The 26,587-nt window shown below is 36.7% G+C and overlaps 1 protein-coding gene across 3 annotated transcripts in view; it reads right to left on the bottom strand.

Moving 5' to 3' along the window:
- Positions 1 to 222: 222 nt before the first annotated feature.
- Positions 223 to 26,587, bottom strand: part of SEL1L (SEL1L adaptor subunit of SYVN1 ubiquitin ligase) — a 34,733-nt gene continuing 8,368 nt past the window's right edge. The window contains exons 4-21 of one of the 3 annotated variants that reach the window (XM_080345785.1): positions 23,553 to 23,720; positions 22,832 to 22,937; positions 20,544 to 20,706; positions 18,835 to 18,888; positions 18,701 to 18,760; positions 18,023 to 18,104; positions 17,582 to 17,736; positions 16,765 to 16,821; positions 15,731 to 15,799; positions 14,372 to 14,449; positions 13,286 to 13,348; positions 12,444 to 12,531; positions 12,032 to 12,180; positions 11,299 to 11,464; positions 9,512 to 9,586; positions 8,248 to 8,420; positions 5,150 to 5,278; positions 223 to 4,234 (exon numbers count right to left, since the gene is read on the bottom strand). In XM_080345785.1, coding sequence (XP_080201911.1) covers positions 4,031 to 4,234; positions 5,150 to 5,278; positions 8,248 to 8,420; positions 9,512 to 9,586; positions 11,299 to 11,464; positions 12,032 to 12,180; positions 12,444 to 12,531; positions 13,286 to 13,348; positions 14,372 to 14,449; positions 15,731 to 15,799; positions 16,765 to 16,821; positions 17,582 to 17,736; positions 18,023 to 18,104; positions 18,701 to 18,760; positions 18,835 to 18,888; positions 20,544 to 20,706; positions 22,832 to 22,937; positions 23,553 to 23,720 — 2,039 coding nt within the window. In that variant the 3' untranslated portion in view covers positions 223 to 4,030. Of the gene's footprint in view, positions 4,235 to 5,149; positions 5,279 to 6,886; positions 6,930 to 8,247; positions 8,421 to 9,511; positions 9,587 to 11,298; positions 11,465 to 12,031; positions 12,181 to 12,443; positions 12,532 to 13,285; positions 13,349 to 14,371; positions 14,450 to 15,730; positions 15,800 to 16,764; positions 16,822 to 17,581; positions 17,737 to 18,022; positions 18,105 to 18,700; positions 18,761 to 18,834; positions 18,889 to 20,543; positions 20,707 to 22,831; positions 22,938 to 23,552; positions 23,721 to 26,587 lie in introns of those variants that run through there. The other 2 variants (XM_080345786.1, XM_080345787.1) reach the window with 2 other exon arrangements.

Here is a 26,587-nt window from a genome sequence, read left to right as displayed (position 1 = left end):
GCAAGTCTCTAGCACAGCTGCAGATATAATGCATAATTTTCTATTGCCCTTTCTATGCCCCTCCAAAATTAACAGATTTATTTTTTGAGAAGCAATAAAAGTGAAAGAAGTGTGAGTATCCTTATAGGAAGGAACACATGTAGCAGTGGCACGTATCAGTGCATACGACTAACAGCTGATATCCTCTGTTGTCATAACCACTGTGAACACTGAGGGTAACCACATAGGTGGTATCTTTATTTCACAAGATTAAAGATACAGTACAAAATGAATCTGTACATCTTTCTATTAACAGAATTTGTTTACACAGTTATATTACATTTGACCAGCCTTTATACTGATTTTAAATACAAAATAAATTTACAAAACTCCTACAACACCCTTTAAAGAACTGCAGCTGATAAAAACAAAGGGTTCCCCCCCTATAGCTCCTATTTGCCATATGCATTTGCAGTAGTTCAAATCAAACTAAATCTTTTTAGTTTAATATTCTCTGAAACAAAAATAGAATTTCAGTTCATTGTTGCCTTTCTAAAAAGGAAGCAACTTGCAAAGGTGAGTGTGATCCCCTTTTATAGGCCTAAACTAGCATATAATAGGTGGAAACTAGATAATGCATAGTCTTAAAAGTCCTTTCACAACCCATGTTTTAACAAGTAACATTTGATAAGTTTTTTCTTTAATAAGAGCAGCTGATTTATTATGGAAAATGACTAAAAGGTGAATAAAACTGTCTCATAAGAGTCTCCTTGGGATGTTTATATCAAAGGTCTTATCTCTATTACGTTGTCTCATCATGGACAATATAAGGCAAGGAAAATTATTTTAACAGACAGCTCTGGGACAAGTTTCACCAGCGTGATGAACAAGAATCCTGTTTTCTCAACAGCTTGGTGTTTCTTTTAACCAGCAAGAACAGCTAACGGGTTTGATTAATAATTTGAGATGCAGAACAATGTTTTCCCCCATATCTTTCCACAGTTTTCTTACATATAAAACTCCCACTGACACCACTTGCTGCTGTGTAGTCCCACTCCCCGTGCAGGGAGAGAAAAGCATGTGTCTGGGAAGGTCAAACAGGCAGGCTCTGGCCTACGGCAAAAAAAGAATACAATTTTTCCATTCAAAGCAGGCTGAATACACCCAGAAAGGCTTCTCTTAAATCAAGTTTCCCTTCTAAAACACTCCTGTGTATACACTGTAAGACAACCTGTGTGCTACCAAAAGGGAATAGTACTTAACTACAGTAAACTGAGCAATCCAGCTCCTTTAGGAAAAAAGCTGCTTGATAAGCTGAGTGTACAAGAAACATATTGCTAGTAAGAGTTAAATATACTTCCCTTAAAATACATGTTCCAGAACAGAGTAGCAAGGGATTGTCACAAAAAACTTAAGTCATGTTGTAGACAACTGATTTATAAAACATATTTGTTTCTTTAATCCCTGAGTTAACTCGCCATTACTAATGGTAAGTACCTTTTTACTACTACCACTTCATTCAAATGAATGTCATCTGAAAAAGTTAGTGGTAGTAATTTGGTGGAAGGGAAGAAAGCAGGAGAAAGACTTCCTCTTATTGCTTCTTCAAAAAGCAGTTCTTTAAAGTGAAATTACTTGCTGATCTTCAATCATTTTCTTCTGCTAATTTCTTGGATGTAAAAATGCATCAGGTTCAGTGAAAGTCAGCTATAAGACTGTCACATAGCAGCAATGATGAGAGATTCTCATGCAAATAGGATAGAGCTTTTAGAATTTAGTTCTAGTAGATCAAAAACCCAAAACATTTTAATAATACAGTAACAAAACTGTCAAACATCCTAAGAGACCAATACCAAGGAACCAATGGTATTTAACTGAAAAACATTTTCCATATAATCTTTAATTTATTCATGCCAAGCTAAAAAGAGCTATTAACTGACAGAGGCAAAAATACTTGAGAGGGAGCGTTCAGAAGTCACAGGTAGCTTAGAAATGCAGCTGGGGAGTGCTGTACATTTTAGACACTACATTTAAGTTCAATACTGTTCCATCCACTAATGATGATTAAGACTGAACAAGACATTCCTCTATCACATGCTGTAACCCTCCAAACTAAAATAAGACTTGTCTTCACATAACCGCCATAAGCATTTTGATGTACTGAGAAGTTCTACCTATATTTTAATACTAGTCATCCATGGTATTTCAGTTTACAAAAGAGTGGATTGCTTATCTTCTTTTCTAAACTACATATATATTGTGCAATGGTCTCCTTACAAATGTACCAAGTATGAAGCCACACCAGAATCTCAATTCTAAATAAAGTGTATTGATACATTGCTGCCAATCCACTGGAAAAAAAAACGCATGAAAGGAAGCCATTAACCCTTTAAACACAATAGCTTTTGTCAGAAAGCAGCTAAAGCCTCCTTTTTTGTATTTCATTCACCTTGAAGACAGTATAATCACAGGGTTTAATGCTAGTACAGAAACAAATATATGACTGCCATTGGTAAATAAGAATAAAAACTTCTGCATTTCTTGCCTCTCAGCTACTCCCCTGCTGCTTCCCACCCTCAGCCCCTGAAATTATAGTTCAGTGAAGACTGTGACTAAGTGAAGATTCCTCTAGCAGTCTAAAAATATCAGTCCACAGGTTGTATTCCTTAAACTCATTAAAAGGCATTTGCACTGGCCTGGCGGTATTGAGAAGCCATAAAACACTAGTCTTCTTTCTCTTTGGATTTTCTTGTTACAAGGTATCCTCAAGATGGCATAGCCAGAGATGCTGTTTTGACTTTCTCATGTGTGCCAGGTAAAGAGAGGCTGGCAGTAGCCAGAGCACTGCTGTAATCTAACATAGCATTTTTATCAGTCAGCCAAACCTTGGAGCAGCATCCCTGGCATAAGCCCATGTCCTTCTGTAAAGAGTGTGCATCTTTGGAGCCCTTTGCTGTAGATGCATTAAACAGTTACATGCGTGAGATGCCACATTTCAGCTGTATGAAGACCTTCTTGCAGTTCAGATCACTTACAGGATTGCTGAAAGTTAAATATAGAACTTCCACCTCTAAAAACAAACAAACAAAAAAGTAAGCTAACTCACTGAGATTTCTGGCTCTGTCCTTTCTTTAGTGTCCACAATAATACTGGTGCTTTCTGCAACATAGACTCAGCCTATTTATAAGAGCAAGTTTAAATAATTTAGGAACACTATCAATTTGTTTTAATGTCATGAAGTATTGTGAAATACATAGGCTTCAAAAAAAGTTTTAAAAGGATGTGAGATGTGGGCACTGTGTGGATAGTTTTCAACTGATGAGCTTTACAGACCCAATCTGTCCCAATCTGTCTCCTGGCCTACATAACTGTCTGCTGAGAACTCTCTAGTCTAAGCAGAATGGAGGAAAATACTTGAAACAAAAAAGCACAAATGGAGAGTGGCATGTTTGCTGGCTTAGTTTTACAGAGTTTATAAATAATCCATGTTAAACCATCCAAGACAGCATAAAAGACCAAAGTGTAAGAAGTACTAAGAAATAATGAAATAAGGATTGTAGAAATACTTGAGATGCAGATCAGAATATAGGTTTATACAGCTCTAGTCTTTTTAAACTTTAAATATAGTTCAGCTTCTTGGACTTAAATTGGCTGTAAAATCATTATTGATACTACTTTCATATAGGGCAGCTGCTATCAGGCAGGCAAAAACCAATGCCAGCCTTCCGCTCTCTCTAGGAGATGAAAAGGACTCTGAATAAAGAGGATCTAGATACAGCAGGCAACATTTTTGTAGTAGCACACTTGTGTTTCCATGAAAAAGCCATAGTGTTATTCCATTGGCACTGAAATAACATTCAAATCAGTTTCAAAATAATTTTCTTATCCCTGAAAAAGGCATCATTCTAAGCAGCTTTCAGACTTTTTTTTTTTTTTTTTCCAAACTTCTTTGCGCCTCTTTTGGGGGAGGGACTGTTGATCCAAAGTCCTAAATCACAATGAAAATTGTTCCACTCAGAAAAATCCAGTTCTTTCACTGAGGCTCTTGTTGCTATTGTGGCGGTTGATGCTCTGGTGGTGGTTCTTGTTGAGGCACAGCCGGCCGCAGCCCCGCTGCTCTGGGAATGGCCTGATGCTGCCTTTGTCTGTAAGCTATAATTGTTCCCAGAAGCAAGGCGATGATGGTCATAAGGTAAAGGTCCCACTCAGGCCCCAGCAGCTGGTCCATATCAATATGTGAGAATACCTCCCTTATCTAAGAAACAAAAGTCCACATCAGCATGTCAAAGAGCGAGAATGAGAAGTTACTTTGATTTTAAATTTAACATTTTCATGCACCAGTTTTAAAACTTCAGCAGCTCTTTTCCTCTCCGAGAAAATAGTAACATCAGTGACATTCTTAATTACCAGGAACTAAATGGCAATAAGACTAAGAGCCATGCTGCGTATGATCTGCTGTTCTATTTTCTATTCTAAAGTTCTTGATACATAGCTTTGTAGCTTTCATATACAGAGCATGACTTTACTGTTACTTTTGATGGAACTACTTTTTTATCAGACTTCCATTTGCATACACATTAGCCAACACATACTTTATGCTTTACTACTGTATCTGGTGGTACTACAGAGTCACTGTCAATTTAAAACGTGGAATATCCATGTTCTGTGTGCCAGCTTCTGTGAGTGCTGCGTGGGTATCTGCTCAATTGATTTAGAATAGTTTGACTGTCCACTCCTGAAAGTCTCCAGTCTCGAGACTATTAAATTTTGCCAAACTTAGTTGGATTGCCTGAGCTTGTGTTTTTGTGTTTGTTTTTTTGTTTTGTTTTTTTCTTTCCTGAACAGCAATTATGTCATTGTAATCATCTGCTTCACTTTGATAGCAGATGGCCATGGATAAGAACAGTCAAACAGGTCAGGGAAATTCTCATCAAGGGAAGAACAGCACAGAAGAGCAGTGGCTGTGCACATTTCAGTTTCACAGAACTGCACAAATAAGAAATAGGATTCATGGCTTCAGTAACTTTCTCAATACACACCAATACAAAACACAACTACCCTAAATTTTGAGAAGGCTCGAGTAAGATTTCTACTTAAGATTATAACTCAATGTTCTTTTGAAAATGGGAAGTACATTTGATGTTTTTCCTTTTAATTCTGCATTACTTACATTGATTTCTCGTACATACTGCAAGGAATAAATCACTCCAAGCTTGCAAAGTGCTAGGAAGACTGGAACCTGAGCATCTGGGCTTGCTTCGGCTGCCATGTCATAGAATCGTTTTGCAAGATGAATATCCTAATATTAAGAAAATACAAAGCTCAGTTTTGAAGAACTTGAAAAACTAACTATAAAATGTAGAGCTTTTTCTATAAGCATTGTATAATGTGATTTAAATACAAGGCTTTGGGCCAAGTTAACAAAAACTGTTCAGTAAAGCTTCCGCTTTTTTTTCTTTGTGATGTTCACCTTTGAGCAGACAAGTAAAGTGAAGCTTTGATCTGAGGATGAAGTTATCATAACTGGTTATAGAATTGAAGCTCAGAGTATTAATGCATTCAACCCACGCACTATAAACTAAGGAACTCTAGTACATTCTATCATTTCCAACACCACACCAAATACGAAAGCCTAAAAAAAATCCCAAAAAACCCACAAGAAGAATAGAGGATACATTTAGCTAAAGAGTTTACCTTTCCTTGTTTGTTTGGGCTTTTTTTGGCTCTGCCTCAGAAACAAATAGTGCAATGTTAGGATACTTGGATACAAACTGCCTGTGTTCACTCAGTGATGTGAAGAACAGGCCTGTGTAAGACTGACCTCTGGAATTGTTTCAAGTTGGACACTTTAAATAAGAGAAACCTCCAGGACCTCACGTCACGCATGTTTGTTATATAATTTTATCCTGACCGTGAAATATTGTAGAGATTTTCTACTCATTGATACAGCAAAGCTTAGTTCCATAACACATGTGAAAATAACAGTATGAAAACCAACACATAATGTGAATGAGATGTACTAGCTCACATTTTAGTATTTAAATTCAAACAACTCTGAATACTCTTTGAGCCTGGAAAGCCCGCCTTTTGTATAACTATTTAAAAGAGCTTCCTTACTCCCTTTGTACTGTGCTAGGAGCAGTGTAGAAGCAGATCCTAAATAATGGCTTATTTTCATTTCTAATTAGCAAGCACTTCATTCTGCTTATACTTTCTTCACTCTCAAATGACAGACAAGTCAGAACTGTAGGAGTCTGAGCTTTAACACACAAAATACACTGAAATACCACGCCAAGTCTGAAGATAAGACCATGAGAAAATTAATTTCGTCTTATTTTGAGCAGTATATGGAAACAGTCTTCACTCTGACATGTGCACTCAGGAACTGGACAACACAAAATCTATGAAAAGTGTATAACAGTGTAGATGTGTGAGATTTCTAAAGGGCCTTAATATTTGGCATTAGTCTGAAAACCATCTATGTAATTTATTCAATAACTAAAGAGCAAAACCTGTTTAGGAAAACAAATAAACAAACAAAACCCAAACAAAGAAACCAACAAAAACAAAGAACACCCTCCCCAAAAACAAACAAACAAACAAAAAACAACAACCCAATCCAAAACAAAACCAGTATAAATAGCACACTGTTTCAGGATTATCCAGAACGAGCAGTGACTCGAAGGGAAGTTGCGCAGGCCACCTTATTGGATCATTCTCCCTAACTTTGCAGTGCTTGCAATCTTAATAGCATGGGCACAGGTGGAGAGACAGTAAAAGTACATATGCCTTTTTTCAATAGACTAAATCTCCAATTCATTAGATATTATAGTGCTAAAATACGTCCCTTCCGCAGGCCTCTAGTTGAAGAGCATCACCTGCTCCATCAGGAAGCACGATTTTAACTGGCACTTATTTTCAGAGGTGCTCAAAATTCAGCAGTTTCCATTCTAGGAAAGGAAAACCAAATATTCTTTTGCTTTCTTCAAAACTCAGTCATAGGGTTTTTTTTGGAATATCCCAGCCCAGTCTCACTTTAGTCTTAGCTACTCAGTCCTAAATCTCCATCCTCTTCATCTTACAGTTGTAAAGTTTTAGAACACAGCCAGCAAAGACATGACATACCCAGCATTCCTAAGACTGGTTTTATACACTTTATACACTTCAGCATTGCTGCTTTTAGCTGCAGGCTCATTTTCACAAGTTAACTAGTTTTGAGAATTCAGTTAAAAAGAAAAAACAGCCCTAAAATAAAATTTGAAGATAATATTTAGAAATAATACTGTTCATGTACTGTATCGTCACTTCTACAGCTAGGTCAGGAAGTCATTTTCAGATGTTGATTTCTTGCTGCTGCAAAAGTAACGATTTTGACCTAAGACTTTTCTTTTGCTGTTCTGACCTTCTGCAAAGAATTCAGAGGAAAAGAAGCAAAAATTGATGTTTTAATAGACCAACAGAGTAATTAAAAGGTGCATACCTAGACAAAACCCAGTGTTGAAACTCACTGAAAATAAGGAAAATGAAACTATTTCTTACAGTTTCATGTAACTGAGAAGATATTAGTAAATTCATATATTAATTGCATGAATTAGTCATACATCAAGGTAAGGTAGGCTGCTCAAAATTAGTATGCAATTACTAATTAGATTATTTTGACATATACAAGAACATGTTGCTCTGGATTCTGTAAATTTTAGTTAACTCATGGACAGCAATACACCACAGGTTTCCTAAGGGAACCAGATATACTGGCTTCTTTTAAGCAATATAGTTTGTAAATCAAGTTGTGGCCTAGTCTAATTTGAAAAGCCACAGCTAATAATCACATTGTTGGTGGTGCTTGTAGTTTGTTACTTGAAGATGCACAGAACTTGCTTTCAAAATATTATGATATAGAAAACAAACTAACCAGTGTTTCAGAGGATGAGAACAATCTTATGCTAAAATACTCTGAACCTGGAACTGATTTGAATTAATTTCGCTACCCCTCAAAGTCTTGAAAGCATTACTCAAGCACATGGAACTCTTTTTGCAGTTTTCACAATTTTGGGCAAATAGCTCTCCCCCTGTTTGCACCTCATATCTTCACATAGCGAAGTGTGAAGTGGATGTACTTACCCATTTGCTATTAGAGAACATGGGAGACGTGTTAACTCCTGCTAAGCGGTTATATAGTGCCCAAAGTCCAGTAGTGGTTACGGACTTAAACTAACGCACAGTAAATGCACTGTAATGAAGCAGATTATTAGTCTACATCTTACGCACCTGCTTGATGCCCAGTCCCTTCTCATGCATGTAGCCCAGATTAAACATTGCTTGGGCACTGTGCTGTTGCTCTGATGCCAGTCGATAGTGAATAAATGCAGTTTCATAATCAACATCAGTACCAAAACCATAAAAATGATAATCTCCAAGTTTAATTCTTGCAACAGTATATCCTATAAATGAAGAAATAACAAAAAAAAGATCAAATAGCTAGGCAAAGAAAGCCTTCGAGTTTCATATGAAGATGCACTCAGGACTTTAGTAAGACTTTACAGTTTGCACAAACTGTTTCCCTTTTTCTCCTCTCTCAAATAAACAGCTTTTTTTCCTTTCTGTAATTGGGTTTAACTGACCAAAACACAACCTATTTCTATTTTCAGGAAAGTCCTTTTCCCAGTAACCCTACCAACATTTTTATTGCCATTGAGTGGCATTAGTGGAAAAGCTAACAAGTTTTTCATAGTGACTCATTACAGAAAAAGTTCTCAATTGTTATACAGTCATTAAGGGCTTCAGCTTTGTTTCTAAAACAAAGACACTGAAAACCTGAAAAATAAAGTATCTTCTTGTCATTTGGTAATTGAATACTTAAGCATTCCATCCTCCCAATTTCTGACTTTCTAGTAAAAGCCAAGTAGGTCTGAAGATTTTAGGCTCCATTTGCATGATACACTTGCTCTTAGGTAAAAAGCTAGTAGACAGACATTAAGGTAGATGTACCCATATGAAAGTTAGAGACCTCACACTGAGATACTATAGTTTTGCTTATTCTAGGAGAGGATCACAAGCACCAGATTTTAAGCTTGGGTTGGCTGGACATCAAGACTGCATTCTTCATCACTCAGCTTTGCTTACTTTGAATAGGAAATCACATTTCTTATAAATTATGACAAGTATCAAAATCCTAAAGGGCCCTTTGTATGTATTTTCCAACTTGATTTATTTTTTACAAAAGTCAGTGTAAACATTCCTAATGCTGTTTAACACTGCTCTATAATTCCATATGGAATGGCAAAAAAACCCACACAGCACATTTGTGTTTTAGACCTTTTAATCTTCAGGATCTCAGAATGGCTCAGAACTGCAAGTGTATTGCAATGACATTATAGCTAACAGTGGAACAAAGAACAACTACTACCCTATGTGGAATATAAATCATGAGATAACCTTTCCCTCCTTCCCCATTTCACTAAAAAAAACATGAAATCAAACATTAAGGTTCTACTGAAAATAAACTACTTGGAGTTGTGAGGTATGTACATACCTTGAGAAGCTGCTCTATTCCAGTGAAGCAAAGCTCGAGGATAGGTTTCATTTTCTCCTACTATGCTAGCTTCTTCTAGAGAAGAAAGTATTCACTTAAACAGGAGCATGGTATACACACACAAAACCACACACACACAAACACACACAAAACCACACACACACAAACACACACACAAAAATCTCATGCTTATATTCAGTCTGCTGAAATGAATTAATAACTTGAAGTAATCTGTGGTATAGCACAAACAAGATTCAACCTGTCTGAAATTTACAAAAACCCCTTTGATTTATATGGTCTTTCCATGTATCTGCCCACATAAGAGCTAGGAACAAACACCCTGAAATACTGCTTACCAAGTGCCTCTCTCATTCCTACTCTAGGAGACACTGAAGCACACTTGAGGAATGCCAGAAGATACAAGTCTTAAGAGCACACAATTTGAGCTCTGACAAAGGTGCACTCAAATACAAGGCTACAGTATCAGCTATTTTAGTTTGACCCTCTAAAACACAAGACTAGTCAAGTAAACTGAAACATTAAACTCCTTAATGAGCCAGAGACTGCATATGTTCTACAGCAGTGCTACAGCCACTTCAGAACAGAAGTTATTTTACTTGTCCATGTCATAAATTGAGGGTTGCTGAATTAGAGTTCAGACAGTTTCAAAGATTTGTAACTTTTTTCACTTGCAGTGTAAGTATGGTTTCAGTCATACTATCTCACAGTTGACATACAGATTTTCTGTATGAAGTGTGTAAAAGAATTTTAAATTCATCTCCAGTAAATATGCTGATATATCCGAGTAAAGAAAATCAGAATTTTAACCCAGGAAAAGATGCTATTTCTTTGCAAAAACACACTTCCAACCAAACCTGTCATTGCTGTAGCTCATTTAAATGTTAGTCACTAAAGCACCTTTGAAAAACATTAACTGGAAATTTAGATGTTAGATTAACCTATCAGCCACCAAAACCTGATTTTCATATTAAGTTATAATAGCCCTAAAGCTGGTAATGAGACACCCAGATATCTGGATTTGAGATCCAGAAAGTTTAAGATACAGGGTTTTGTAGTTTCTAGAAAGATCTGTCACTTGTATGTCCATTGTTTCCCTATGTCCTCAAACTCTAAGAGATCCAAGCTCATAGAATCATAGAACAGTTTGGACTGGAAGGCACCTTTATAGGTCATCTAATCCAATCCCCTCTGCAATGAGGAGGGACATAAAGTTCTAGCCACTTAGTTGGAATAAGAGACCTAGGACAAACTTTTTGAAATCTAACAGAATCAACTGCCTGGCTCTTTATCTGTCTTCAAAAGTAGTACCAGTAAAATTATCAAAAAATCTGGAAAAAAAAAAAAAGTGCTGAGAAAAGACATTACAACATAAAGAACCAAGAAAACTAAAGCTTGTATGCATAGTAAAGGCTAAAGATAAAACTAATGCAATCCCTACTTTATAGATTTAAAAATAAAATGTTAAGGCTGTGTTTAGGAAGTCCAGAGAAAAGAATTTTCAGCACTGTGCAAGTTTCTATAGCATTTTCTCGCTATCCCATTTTTAAATCCTGTAAGTCAGAATTTAAGAGTATTCCAACTTTCAGGCCAGAAAGCTATCCTTAGAGGTGAAAATTAAAACTGACTGCTTTCCAGTGTGAAGGACAAGAAAGGAGACAAGAGTATCACTGAAGTTTTAATTGAACAAGAGCTACGTAATTATACCTTCAAGCAATCTCGCATTCTACTAAATGTGCTACTATGGGCCAACTCCAGAAAAAACTTACTCTGATCAAGTATGAAAGCAGCATTGCTTTGTGCAACTTCATAGCCTTGCTCTGCCAAAAGAAGATACTGGACCACAGCAGAATTTGAATCACCATCTTTATAGCTGTTGTAGGCAGTCATGAGTCTTTCAGACCAACGTCCTCGTTCACAGACATTCTTAAATAACTGCAGAGGAAAGAATGGGAAGAAGACTGGTTGTCAGGAATTTAGGTTGAGAAATTGTCAGAAATGTAGGTTTTGCAGGAGGTAAACCTTTAACATTCAAACGCCTCTTCAAAATATTTACATTCCACAGGAAAAATGTAACAGACAGAACTCATTGCTTAAGACAGGCTTACTTTGAGATACAGCTTACTACACAGATACATGCCAAGATTCAGATGCTTACTCAGAATTGCTCTTAATATCAACTTTTTTGTTATGCTTAAACCCACATCTAAATGAAGAATACAGTACTTATAAAATACTGATGTTTACTTTGCATTACCTTCTTTTGATTTTTGTCAAGGTTAATAAAGCAATTACAAACTTGCCATATCAACATTAAAAAATTAATATTTTTCTCGTGAGCTGCAAAGGAGTTTGATAATGTATCATTTTTCCTTTTGATAGCTTTGGTGCTGTAGTCACCAGTGGATTTCAGTCAAGACAATTTCCTACATAAGCTGACATGGTTCTATCCAACATTTTGCAAGTCAGTATTATTTGACCTTGATAAATAGACAGCCTTACCTCAACAGCAGTGTGACAGGATCGCATCACTCCAGTGCCAGTAGCGTGCATCTGAGCCAGATTATAAAAAGCCAGAATGTGGCCACCCTGGGAGGCCAAGTTAAAGTACTTCAAAGCTTGTTTATAGTCTCTCTTGACTCCAATGCCATCTAAAAGAAAGAACAAGTCATTCCTACTCATTCCTCCTGAAAAGCAGAGTTGTATGAAATACAGTATGTACATACTCTTTAAAAAATATTAAAGAAATTGTGAAAGTGTTAGGAAAAAAGAAAACAGCATAAAATATAAATTCAATGCAGTAAGACCACACTACATGAGGTATTTATACATGTACTTCTAATGCCATCTAGTGCACAGTTACTAAAAGTGCAGATGCTTAGGCCCAGCAAATGATCATTTTGATGCCACTTACTGTAATACATGGAACCAAGCTGAAGTTGTCCATCAACCCAGCCCTGTTCCGCAGCCTTCTGGAAATATTTCAGCGCTAGCTCATAGTTCTGCAGGAAGATTTGGTCCAGTCATTACAGCCTTGCAATACACCACAATTTAAGTAAAAAAAACAGAATATGTGTCTGTCTACAGAAAAATTACAGTGAGATGTTCTAGTGCAAAAATATTCACCCGGTCAAAATTTGGAAACAAGAAATGAAATAGCCTACAATGACCCCAGGATGCCTTAAGTCTATAGCTATCTCAAGGCTGGAATCCACATGTAGCATTGCTATGAATAGTTATGCTTAACAGAATAGATGCCTTGTTCTGTTTCTAGAACAATGATTTAACTTATTTCCTCAACTTTGGGCTAATTCAACTTTTTAGTATCTCTTTGCATAGCTAAATATGAAACATTTGACAAAATAACTTCTTGTGGGAAAAGCAACAAGGCAAATGAACTAATTAAAAGTTTCAAAGTGTTTTTCCACTCTCACAAGAGACACAAAATGGGGACAGCTAGGATTTGTTTTATTTCACAAGAAGATTAGAGCCAAGTTCAAAACTCCTGCTAAAAATTCACACTGCTATGCATTTCTAATAGCTTCAGCAACATTTTCAAACTGATTAGAGGAAACTCAGTATGTTTCATAGCTGCTAACTCCATATTATATTACAGATTTCCTCCTGGAGTTTTCAGTGTAACAAAAAACTTCACAATTACGTCTTCTACAGTACTTCCCTCCAGAGAAGAACTTCGTTGACAACAAGAAGTTACACAATAACCTATGATTAAAAAGACGACTGTCAAAAGCTTACCACTGGAACACCTCTTCCATAGAGGTAAGCCATTCCTAATCCACTCTGTCCAACTGGATTACCCTGAAAACACAGGAAAACACTTCTGCAGAGACAGGCAAAACATATGGCTACGTCTTTCAAATTCAGTACATCTACCACCAGTAAAACAGTGCTTAAGATAGTTCTGCTTTCTAACTTTGTTCCTAGTAAGTAACAGTTATTTGAGGAGAAAACAGCATCTTTGGTAACTTGTATGCAGTAGCTACACAGGTGATCAGCAGGAAAAAAAAAAGCTTTAAACACTGGTTATGGAAGTCCACTGTGCACTTTCAAAATGCCATAGGAGATGCAGAACCCACACCCAGAGAAAGGTGGGGCTTTAAGAGTTTATTCATCTTTATTTTTCTCAAGTTTTAGATGTTCTGGATGCTACAGAAGTTCCCTAAACTACTAAAGGAACTTTGAGAATCTGTCTTAATTTAAGGGCAGATAGGTGGCTGTCCTGTGGGCTGCATTACTGATCCCTGCAACAGTATGGACTGCAGAATTCCTGCAATACCAGGACAGGCACTGGGCATATCAGAAACCTCAGTGAATGTACAAAGTGTGCAAATGGAGAGATCCTTTCTCTATGATAGGGGTGTAGAACAGCAATATAATTGTGGAATGCAAGAATCAAACACTCCAATGAGATGAGAAGTATAAAACCAAAAATATTATTTGTTCACTGACCACAAAACAGAACCAAAATACCATAGTATCAGTACATTGTAGATTTCTGTGACAAAACAACTTCAGATTAATGAAAATTAACGCTCAATAGAATTGCAGGCTATTTAGGTGGACAGTGTTTCATACTAATGCCAGCATTCATGAGAGTTAGACTCCTTGTGCTGAACACAGCTTCATGAAGCACCACAACCAGAACTGGAGGCAGTTTCAGACATCTCAGACAAGCAAGGTTTAACTATGGACTAATCTGGGACAGACGTTGGGAGTAGATATATGCACATGGAATTGCACACAAAGCGGCATTTGCAGCATTTCTGAGCTAATCATGTTTTTGGCGCACATGCGGTATTTCTAGCTTATTGATAGTCATACCATATCAGCAGCTTTTTTGAAATACTGAAGAGCTGTTTCGTTGCTCTGAGGTACAACATCGCTTCCTTCTGAGTACATCTAAAGGAGAAAGGCATTATTGAAAAAGAGCTGAAGAAGTCAGTTTAGCATGGAAACCACTAAGCATCGTCACTTGGCATATGAAAGGGAGTCTATCATACTATTAGACTATTCTGACTACTGCATTACTGAACAATCATTAAAGAAATTGCCCAGAAAGAGGAAACACATTTGTATGCTGTAAAAATCACACTCAAATGGTTTAACTTTCTAATGGAGAAAGAACTGCCTGTAAACTTAAAAGGTTTCCATCAAATAGCCTTCATTTTTTAGTTCTGCCAGTGTGCAGTGAAGAACATGTAATTGTGCCAAAATTTTGTGAGACTAGTGGAAGTCAGGCGATATTGGCAGTTAGAATACTTACTGAAAGCAAAGCAAAAATTGGTTACTAAACTCTTTTCACTTCAGCTTTTATTAGATACAAAACACTCAAGCAGTAGAGAAAGGAGGAACCTGCAACTTCTGTCAAGTGCCTTGACCAGCACATTATGCTATTTTTTCATGCCCTAAGAACATGAATTTTGCATCCTCTACTGCAGTGACAGCTTGAAAAAGATGAGTTAAAGCTGTTGCTTATTGCAGCCTAACCTTAGAGGGTGCTCAAACGGAGTAATAAGGATTTAGCTCCTCAGAGGGTGAGGGTAACCTGCAACCCAGATCTCAGTCAAGTGACCTAAATACCTTTCTAAGCATTAACACATTAACATCACCAATAGCTGCTTGTCAGTCATGTTTTAGATTCAAAAAAGGACTTAAATCTGAAAAAACTGATACAATGGCCCACCTTGCAGATAGACTCAGGCTTTGTTTCAAAGCAGATGCAGACATATGAGCAACCCCAGCCCAGATGCCTCTATACATAATAAGAATACAAATGTCTTTCCCCTTTCCCTCCTGAACTTAGTATTTCCCACTAGGCAAAATTTTGACAAGTCTAGCTTTTCCTCACCACTTTACAGAAGAGGACAGTGGCTTACTCTGAGTCTTGAACTCCATCACAGAAAAATGACATTTAGGAATTTAACCCTTTAATTTAAAAAAAATGTAGTTCAAGCACTATTTAGAAAAAAATAAGAGTTCCTAAAGTGAGGGAGCAAGATTAGACATAATAGACTATGACACTCAAGTCTTGCAGGACAATTCAAAACAGTAGCAAACCAGAAGTATTTAGATTCCAGCATTGATGTTTTAGACTGCCTGATGTTAGAAAGGCGGAAATACTTGCTATTTTCCCTTGCAAGGCAGTAAATTTGCTTACTTTTGTGAGTGTTCATATCTTACCTTTCCTAAAAAGGCCATGGCATGTGAATTGCCAGCATTAGCTGCTTGATTGAAGTACTCAAATGCTCGCTGTAGGGAAAAAAACAAGTATTCAGTCACTATGACTGTGATTTGAGTACCTTTTCTTGCAAATGGTGCAGACCTGAGTAGGTAGTTTGCCAAGTTACCAGGTTCTTCTGGACATAAGAGTTATCAATCCCACCTAATTTAATATATGTGACAGGGTTCCCCACTTGTAATTGGAATATTGAGCAGCAATGCCCTTCAACAGTGTATTCCAACAAGCAGAGAAAGAAACCCAAAACTACAACTGCTACTATGCACAAGCTACACAAGTAAATCTTACACTTCCTTGTTGTACCTTCAAATTCTGTTCAGCAGAGGCGAGATCTGCTAGTTCCTGTTTCAGTTTCACACAGATCTTGGGTATACTCATCTGACCACTTTATATAATCTCTGAAACCTTATAGAGCAGTCACTTTAAGATATTTCAAATATGATGACCATTAGGTAATTTCTGGTTGGCAGCTGAGTCTGAAAAAATCCTCAGCTCTCCATTTTTTCAACACATACTTCAAGAAGAGGTTAGCTATTCTAACTCTATAAGCAGTAACTACGTTGGCTAACATCATCATAAGTTCTATTTTCTATGCATATTTAATATCCTTAGTATTCAAAGTTACACTTCTTGCAAGCCACATGAACCAGACTATCGCCCCTAAGGCACACACAGTGCATCATGAAGATTCTGCTACGTGTACCAAAGTTCAGACGGTTTCAAGCACTACTTAATGAAAACCTGGTCTTTGGGTTTGACTTCTTCATTTCTAAGATGATTAGTCTTAAACTAACTGTGTAAGAAAATCAGCTCCATGTACTGGTCACATAAAGATTAAGTTTTATTGAACACAACTGTTGAAGTCATTAAATACTTTACAGTGCTACTTAAACACTTTTGCTTCACTGTGGTCTCAGCTTTACTTTCTCCCCCTCTGTCAAGTATAATATGCATCAGAGATATACCCAAAGGCTACCTGATGATTTTGCTCTACTCCTCTTCCACCATGCAAATGCAATTGTCCAAGGCCAACCTAAAAATAAATTTAACATTGCAAATAAGTCACTTTTCTCTAAGGACTTTCTTTTTCTAGTAATACAGATATCGGTGAGCTAATTACATGCACAAAGATAGACCATATCAAAGATGCCACAAAGTCTCAAGGCACAGATTTGCTTCAATAACTACAGTACAGTCCTATTTTTTCACATTAGTCTAAGTAGAAATTTATCCTAGATAAGTGACGTGACCGTTCTAGATACAAAATAATAACTGTTCATTTGAATTCTGCCTACTTAAATCTTAACTCATGTACGACCAAGTTGACTTGTGATACTTTGCCTATATTAGTACTCTCCCCTCCTGCACTGTGTGTAGAAGAGGTCCAGCCTGCAGCATGCAGAAGTCATAGAAGAGCAGAAGCAGTGAGAAATTGAGGTTGCTTGTCAGGGCTAGTTCTTTTGATCAAGTCTTCCTACACAACATCTAACGCTTTCCTTAAACTAGTCTGTCTGGTTTCTAGTGAAAACCAAGATCCTCTTGCATAAGATACTAAAATGGTAAAGTTTTGGACTTATTTTCCCACAAAAAATTGCATTTTCGGTCTAAGTTCTACCATAAACACACTAAAATATGAGCCTCTTCTCATAAAACTTGACTGGGAAATAGCAACCAGGTTGACTTAAGAGGAAGAGAAAACTAAAGCTCCAACGTCTTTCAATATCAGAGATAGACCCAAAGCCGTTCCTTTAATTCTTGAATGTCTGCATGCCATCAGGTGAACTTAATCTTACCTGTGCTTGTACATCTCCTTTCTCTGCTAAAAACTGATAATACTGAATCAAATCTTCTTCTAGCATCCCACTTGCCATTCCTGGATTTTCTACTTCATCTGCTAAGCGAATTCGCTGAACCACTGTGCCACCAGTCAAAGAAATGTCACTAGCAACTGGAAAACAGATAAATTTTCAGACAGTTTAGTTCAATATTACACTGCAGCTGAGTAAACACAGATCTCTACAGAGCTTCAAACTGTTACTCAGAATGAATTAAAGACATCTCAGAGGACAGATAAAAATAGCATATCATGATTCAGAGCCACACAGATAAATAAAGAATTCTTGCTATTAAACAGGTTTTATACTACTAGGTGATAGTACTTCTAGTATCTGCTAGTTGAATGATATAGAAATACACAAAAAGTCAAGAACATTAGACTAGTAAAAAGTTTTTACCATGATTAGCTACGAGACGGTAGTGAGTGAGAGCAGATTCACAACTTTGAAGGACTCCTATCCCAGCCCAGTACCGGTAACCCTAAAAAGGAAAATGTAAACATATGGGACTATTGGTTATTTGACAATATACACTTACCAGGTTATGAACTTCTTTTACATCATGTGAGAAAGACTTCATGAGACAATAGACAAAACAAAGGCCACAAGTCCATTGTGTCTGCATGAAAAGCAACTGACTGATACCATTAAAGGTTAAGTGTAGCAAATATACTTCAGAAAAAGCAAATAAGCAGAATGATGCTTATGGGTGAAAACCTAAAGCCTTTTACTTACATACGTTGCACTTTGTCTTAAATCTCACAATACAGCATTTTCTGTAAAGCTCTCTGGCTTTCACCGTTCTCGTTAGGCTATAAAAATTAAAAGTCTGACACTTCTCCTTTAAGGCAAGAAATGTAAACATGGTCCATCTAAACTCACCATTGTATACAGCTTAAAATGAGCAGACTTTTCCTAAGTTAACAGTGAATAATGGGGAAGATACTTGCCCAGCCAATGCATGCATGATGATCTAATATTTGGACAGTGTATTCACATGAATGCAAATCTTACATTAAAAATTTAAGAGTACAAGACAGTTCTTGCATGTGTAGCGTTATTAATTATCTTACTTACCAAGATCATATGGGCGATCAGATTTCCTCCTAAAGCTCCAAAGGTGTAATACACCAGGGCCTTAAAACAAAATTATTGGTTATTTAACATCCAAGATAAAATACAGGAGCACACACTGAAGATTTCTAAGTTACCTTAGCTTGACTAGAATTGACTCCTAGACCAGATGCATATAGAAATCCAAGAGCCTAGAGAGAAAAAAAAAAAAAGCTTTTTGAAAGATCCAGGATCAGTTTTCCTGGAATGCATTCGTATAAAGAAGTCAAACAGCAATTCAAAGATGAAAAGAATATGGCAACCTTCACCTTTACCTTCACTTTGGTACATCCTATACTAGGCCCTTCCCTGCACCTTTTAAAGGATGAAGTTTCTAAATTATTCACTTGCCTAGGACACTGACATAAATACATCTCACCAGAATTCAGTCTAGTTGATCAAATGCAAGGAAGAAACTACTACTTCCCTGAATGCCAAAAGTAGATCTAAGGGTCCTGAACAGTAAAAGTAACCCAGTTAATTGACCCTCAAGTGAAGATCAGCAACACCTGTCAGGTTATTCATGTGTCCTATTTGTCTAATACACCAGTTCAAACATACAGGAACCATGACCTTCTCTACAAGAGTCTTACCATTTGATTTACTGTCTAACAGATCCTATGAATTTACAATTTTGCATCAGTTCTGCCATGAGTTAGTTGCATTTATGACTATAAGCAGTTAGAATGCACAGAGCTGTTTGGCTGAGGGTTTTTTCAAAAGTTATTTTTATTCTTAAAAATTACACAATTACTGCTCTATCTATAATACCTGTTACAGCTGTGTGGCTCAGAGGACAAACTAGCACAGAAGATATATAACGGTATCTGTGTTTCACAGTGTTCTAAGACTATTCTATGCAATTCTGAGAGCACACACATGCAAAACAAAAAAATCACCTCATACAGATAGTATTGAATCCTAGACCAATAAAAGCCATGATCTTCATTGATATAAAAGTTTCAAGAAAAGATGTTTCTGCTGTTCCTGCTGTCCATGGTGAATTAGCACTCCAACATTAAACAGGGAACAGCAAGAGACTTGGCAGCCAAAGAGCTAAAAGAAACCTCATAATTCCTAAAGAAGCTGACACTTGCAAAACAAAAGAGAGAACTAAACAATAAGTATATGCAGATATTGAGACATTAAAATTGATAACACCTATATTTTATGAACATGTGAACAATTCTGAGCAATTCTATAATGTTCAAAGACACATGGAGAAAGTGAGTCCCATCCCACTGAACAGTTTTTGAGATTCCTAAGAGTTACAATCTTCCTAGATTATAAACTTTTGTGTGTATATATCTACTTATCTCAAAGATAAAACTGCAGAGGAAAAGCCACAGCATCCCACACAAACTAAAAAAAACCCACAGAGTTTCAGAAAAGATTTGTTGGCTGTAGTCACCTTTATCTAGCCATTTTATGACTTATACATCCAATCTGGTCAGTCATACAATGGATTAGAAATTCAATGAAAAGACCACCATGCATTTGGGGAACAATCTTCAAATTTAAAAAGGTAAAGACAACGAGTAGTCAGGATTAGGAAGTGTTTGGGCAAGCATTAGTAAAACACATTTCCTGAATCAGAGCCTGAACCAAAAGTTTTACATTAAGTTTAAAAACAACTTAAAAAACCAGCACTCTGCTGTCTTTTTTAACCAAGCAACAGATACCACTTACTGCTTTGATTATTTTCTGGATGCAAGAACAATCTATGAAGCCACCTTAAAATAAGTATAATCTATAAAACAATTTATAAACTTACAGAAACCTCTGCAGAATCTAAGGACATACATACCATTTGTCCTTTAGGAGAACCTTCTTCTGTTAGTTTTTCAAATAGCTCTTTTGATGACTGGATGTTCTGCTTCAGGTAATCCCCAAACAACAAAGCATAAGACACTTTCTCCATTGCCTTGGTATGATTCATGTCAGCTGCTTTCAGAAGATATTGATATGCTCTTAAAAGAAAACAATTTCTTAGTCACCTTGAGGCAAAGAAGGAGATTCATAAACCTGAAGATTTTGGGGAGGTATTTTGTTCCTTTGTTTTAGCCTCCGTTTTCTACAAATGCATCTACCTACAGTTCCAGCTCTGAACTGTCAACCTATGCTACAGCTGATATGATTTACCTAATAGACAAACTGGATTTTAATGTTCATTCTACTCCATATGCAAAGCAGTATGCATTTCCTCCCCTGTAAGATATAGGAAAAATTTAAGGTCAAATGATCACATTTTTGTAGCAACAATTTTAAGTCCTATACTAGGTATCCAGTAGGAGCACTAAGACAGCTGCATAGATCACAACAGAAAAAAAAGAAGCCTGAAAAAGACTACAGAGTTTCTTTGATTTGTTGAGTACAAAATTATTCTAATGAAAACACTAAGTGTTGGGCCCAAGACAACTGCATACATGATTAATTTTGTGATGAAACAGTCATGCTAACTATGAGAGAGTTCTCTTGAAACTCCCCTTTACTTCAGCCTCAGAACTTACAGAAGTCCTCCAAAGTAATTTGATTTCACAGCAAACCTTAAAACTGTAACCTTAAACATCACAACACAGTACCGTCAAGCATGCTTCAGCTTGATTTCCCATGGACCTTTGATAGCATTCCAAGATTTTTCTTTGCTTCTCCTGCTTTCTATTCTCAGACTTGTTTTCTTTCTTTAGGACAGCTGAGGCATATCTGGTTCCTCACATAATTTCATTGTCTAAGAAAGTACGAAATGTTCAAGAGAACTAACTTCTGGGTCTGGAGTGTCTTTCTTATGAGTAAAGATTGGGAGAGCTTGGTCTGTTCAGCCTGGAGAAGACAAGGCTGAGAGGGTCCTTATTTATGCTTATAAACACCTCCAGGGTGCGTGTCAAGAAGATGGGACCAGACTCTTTTCAATGGTGCCCAATAACAGGATGACAAGCAACGGGCACAGACTGAAGCACAGGAAGTTCTATCTAAACATGAGGAGAAATTTCTTTACTTTGAGGGTGCCAGAGCACTGGAACAGGCTGCCCAGAAAGGCTGTGGAGTCTCCTTCTCTGGAGACATTCAAAACCTGCCTGGACATGTTCCTGTGTGATCTGCTCTGGGTGAACCTGCTTTAGCAGGTGGGTTGGACTAGATGATCTCCAGAGGTCCCTTCCAACCCCAATCTTTCTGTGATTCCGTGATTGTTTTACAATACCTACACTATTTTATACGAAAGAATACTAGCCAGAGTCCAACAGATACTGCCTGCCACTGTCTTTGCTAAGGTGTGATGTGTTACACCTCTGTCTGTGCTTCAGCTTCGCTGATACACAAAGTAGAAATGCACTCCCTTATCTCCACCATCAAGTTTAACACAGTAACGTGTTCACGTAACGATCAGCAGTTTGAAGTCACCACTTACTGATGAAATTGTCAACATAAGTATCAAGAAGTTCTAAATTAACACAGCTATTCTTAATTACAGTAAGCTGACAACATCAGTAACTGCATGTATACAGAGCAGAAAGCAAACAGATCAGAATGAACACAACAGTAATTTCATTCTTTCTCTTTTTTAGTTTTTGTCTACAAGTATTACCCTTCTCTCTCATACCATGGTAATTATTAGAATTTTGACAATTTTTTGAGATTAAGTTTAATACTATTTTTATAGTGACCGAAAACATGAGAAAGCAGGAACAAAAACAAAGGACAGGAAATGAGGATATTTCCCAGTTAATCTTTGAAGCAGAGTGAGAGCCAGACTGCTAGAAACATCTGAAAAAGGACAATTACCTTGTATCACATTCTTATTTTTTTCTGGGCAGTTGACACATATAAATCATAGCCAGTGAACTGCAGCACCACCTTGCCTTAAGTCAAGGTTTTGACAACATCCACTCTTTAGAAATTAATCATAGACAATTTTTAGTGGATTCAAAGGAAAGCAGGCATAAATGCTTTTTATAAATACCCTGAATTACTATTTGTTTTCAGTACTATCACTGCATGCAAAGTCCCAGGGCAACTAACTAACTTATGTTGTTTTCAGTTAGGCCAGTGACCAGCCATATCAACATTCTCTTGTGGGGGTGTAGGCGGTAGACTTACTCTTTCTTCTGAGCCTTTTTACTGCTTTCATTAAGGATTTTCATTCCAGTCTGATAAACATCCTCAGCTTCTTGCATTTGCCTTCTCTTATTAGACTGCTCTTCAGCTACAGAAAAAACAAAAGTACATTAAGAGCTCCAACTCAATCACACAACTCGAGACTATTTTTTCAAAATTCCCATTGATTCTAAAGGGAAAATATAGCAAGAAATATGTTTCTGAAGACCAATAAATAGCCCAAGTGACTACAAAAAGCTGTCTAAAGGAGGTGTTGGATATCTCGGTAGACTGTTTCTTCTCATGTGATGTTTCTCATGTAGGAGTTTGCTGTCAAAATATTCTTTTCATTGCTTCAAAGCAAACTGTGCAAGGAAGAAAGGTTCCTCCCTCAGAAGGACCTTTCCTTGAGAGGGGTTGCCTTTGTGCAATAAATCAGTAAGCTTAATGGAAAAACACTGTCAAATCTCCTTACTGCTACAGCCTTAGAAAGTGAGAGCTTTACAGATGCCTCTACTTTAAGATTTCCCAGATAGCTTTGGAAGTGGAATTTGCATTATAATACTGAGAATTTTGCCTTTATAATTACTGATATCACCATATAAAGTGGCCATTAATATGTAACAGGAAATTCTAGACCCTGGAATAAAGGGCATTAAGAGGACTGAAAACACTAGCTTAAGAAAGTCTGCCTTGGACAAGAACAAGCCATCAGGTTACTTACTTTCACAGAAGCCCCACTTCTGATCTTTCTTGTAGTCATAGGTTGTTGCGCACCACAGCCTGCCATCCTCCCTCCCGTCTGCAGTGCACTCCGCATATTCCTTCTCCAGGAACAGGAAGGGGAAGTGACAAGGTTCCCCATCTGCAGTGCCGCCAATGGCTGTCAGAACTGAAAATACATACCTAGGAATTAGACTGCCTTCCTTTATTCCACAAATTACAGGCATCTACTACATACAGGAAAGCACTCCCATGTTGGTTTTAGTTTCTATGTACCACATTTAATCAAGTTTTCCATAAAATTTCTAATTTACAAAAGTCTGAAACAGCAATTACTTTTCTAAATAGCACTTGAAAAAATATTACTCCTATTTTTAATTATGAAATGAAAGAGAAGGTATGCAATTTCTTATATTCCTTAGTTCTAAGCAAATAAAATATTTTTGTCTAGATTGGAGAAGCCAAATCTCGGTTACATTTTTATAGCCTACAAACAGCCCTTCCTTTAACTTTATCTTCTCTGCATTCCCATCCTCATGCTAAAGACTACACTCAAAGTACATTCCAGTGCATATATTTATTTTAGGCCCAGAGTTACACGTAATCGTGACAGAACCACTCACATCACCAAATGTGATACCGAAAGTACTTGAATACCAGCAGAGTACACTTAGAACATACAACTGTAAGAAAGACTTAAATGAAATCACTATGAGTCCAGTCATTTTCTATTGTTGCATATGTTTCTATTGAAAACTTTCACTTTGCCAAAATATTTCAGTTGCATTCAAAATTACTTTGAGCAGCATGATTTATAATTTCTCATGCACTAGAACTTCAAAGGTTATCAATTCCAATATTGTAATATCTTTATTTAAAGTCAGTCTTCTATGAAGACTAAGAATTATCTTCATTTTTTGAAAATGAAATTATTTCAATTAGCCTTCTATAAAAGTTTTTCTCATTCATTAAGCTAAATCCAACAGTTGGTTTTAGCTTCATTTCAAAACATTTGCAAAGTCATGCAATTGAGAATGTCAATTATACCATGTTTTTTGAAGTTCAGTTCATAATTTTGTCATTATAGAGAAAGCTAGTTCTTTTTTCTAGGTTATATAATTGTAAGGTCTAGAGACCATACTAATTTAAAAATTCCATGTTTATTTTCTGAAGCATAAGGAAATCTCCAAGATTAGTTAGACTGTTCAAATTGTTCTTCATAATTTGATTCCTTGGCAGAAGTTCTATCAGCTCCCCTCCCCGCCCCCTGTTAATTATCCCATAACACACAAGAAAAAACATTATTTTCAGAAATTGCATTTTAAAATAATGTCTCCAGTTGTAATAAGCCCAGAATAATTTTAGACATCTGTTAACTATGGAGCAATGCACAAACTCAGGCTAAGGGTACATATCACTACAAGTGATGGGACCCATCACTGTCATTTGAACAAACTCCAGGACCAGACTATTAACAATACCTGAGAAACTGAAGTTTTACTTGTATTGTTCAGTACTTTGTCACTGTATTGAAAGCAACTGGACACAAACCATTTACATGGTGCTCTGCATGACTTAGCTGTACACTAAAGTTAGGAAACCACTCTGCCCTAGTCCCCATCCTTGCCTTTTTTAATTCTGAATTCAGCTACAATGCTGTTCGTTCCCTGCAAATAGTAAAATATACTAACCCCTAAAGCAACACAACAGCAATGCGATCACAGGATAAAATTCTCACAGTTATTTTTCATGTACTTACAGAATGATAAATGCAAACTGAGGCAAATAATTTACTCTGAAGATAAATTACTTTTTGTCAAACTGAGTGTGCAAGCAGCAATACACCTCTTTTACCATGTCCAAATAAAGTATATGGTATTTTATAATTATATTTTTTCCTTATTTACTTATATGTCATTTCACACTTTATGCAGCAGGAAACCCACATATACATCACTTATAAGTATAGGTTACATTACTGTAAGATTCCTCCAAATAGGAAAACAAATGCGGCAGGAATTGCCAGCTCTGTATAAACTCATGGGCAGTTTTCAGTAAAAACTGTTAGTATGGACCTTGACAGTTAGCGCTGCTTTGACAGGTGCAGCTAAAAACATCAGTTGTAAGGGAGCAAGCCCTGTGGCAACACCTTTCTGATGTGAGATTAAAAGCATCTTAAAGTTTACCTTTGAAACAGCCTGCACTGGCCAAATATGGTGCTTAGCTCACTGTTTTCTGGCAGCAAGCCATCTAGTGGATTTTATCTACCTTTTTCCCCATGCAGCACCACACTTATGACAGCAATTCTTAATCCCATTACTGAGTTTCTACACCCTACAGTAGTTCTGCATTAATAAGGAAGGCCTACTAGAAAACACTGAAACTCCTTTCGTTTAAGATTCAAACCTGAGTTGAGAAGATAGACAAATACTATTATCAACTTTACTATTTTTTCAGTAAAGTTGAAGATTTACTTTTTATGGACAAGTGAAAAAGAAAAATCTTTGCTGCATGGGCTGGAGTACTCAACTATACCATCTAATTACCATCTATTACTAACTGCAAGTCAAAAAGAATTATATTTATATTTTTATTAGTAGAAAAAATAAACACTAGCATTTCCTGGGAATTTAGACACAAGGACATAAGGTTTTACCTATATTAAAAATCTTACTGAAATTTACACACAATTTAGATGTTGCCTTAAGGCTCCCAATGCCATCCTAGAAAGCTTATCTTTGCATCACAATTTTTTCCTTCTCTGTCAATTGACTCCCCAACCATCAGGTTGAACCACTGATGCAATTTCTCCTTCTAGGGCAGGTATACAGACACACAGCATGGTCTGTGTGCTTGAGTCTTATTTGAAGGAATCACAGCTTTCTCCATTTGATATCTGAAGTCTTCCAAGATGATGGAAACAACAAGAATGATGAACTATCCTTTAAAATGCATCTAAAAGTAACCACTCAGATTTCAATCACAATATATTTGAAAACTTTTTGATGCTACTTTCTAATGGAAAAAGCAGCAATT

The sequence above is a fragment of the Nesoenas mayeri genome (genome assembly GCF_963082525.1).
Source record: "Nesoenas mayeri genome assembly, chromosome: 5".
Classification (NCBI taxonomy): Eukaryota; Metazoa; Chordata; class Aves; order Columbiformes; family Columbidae; genus Nesoenas; species Nesoenas mayeri.
Note: the sequence above shows the minus strand (reverse complement) of the source record. Positions and strands in the feature narration are given on the sequence as shown.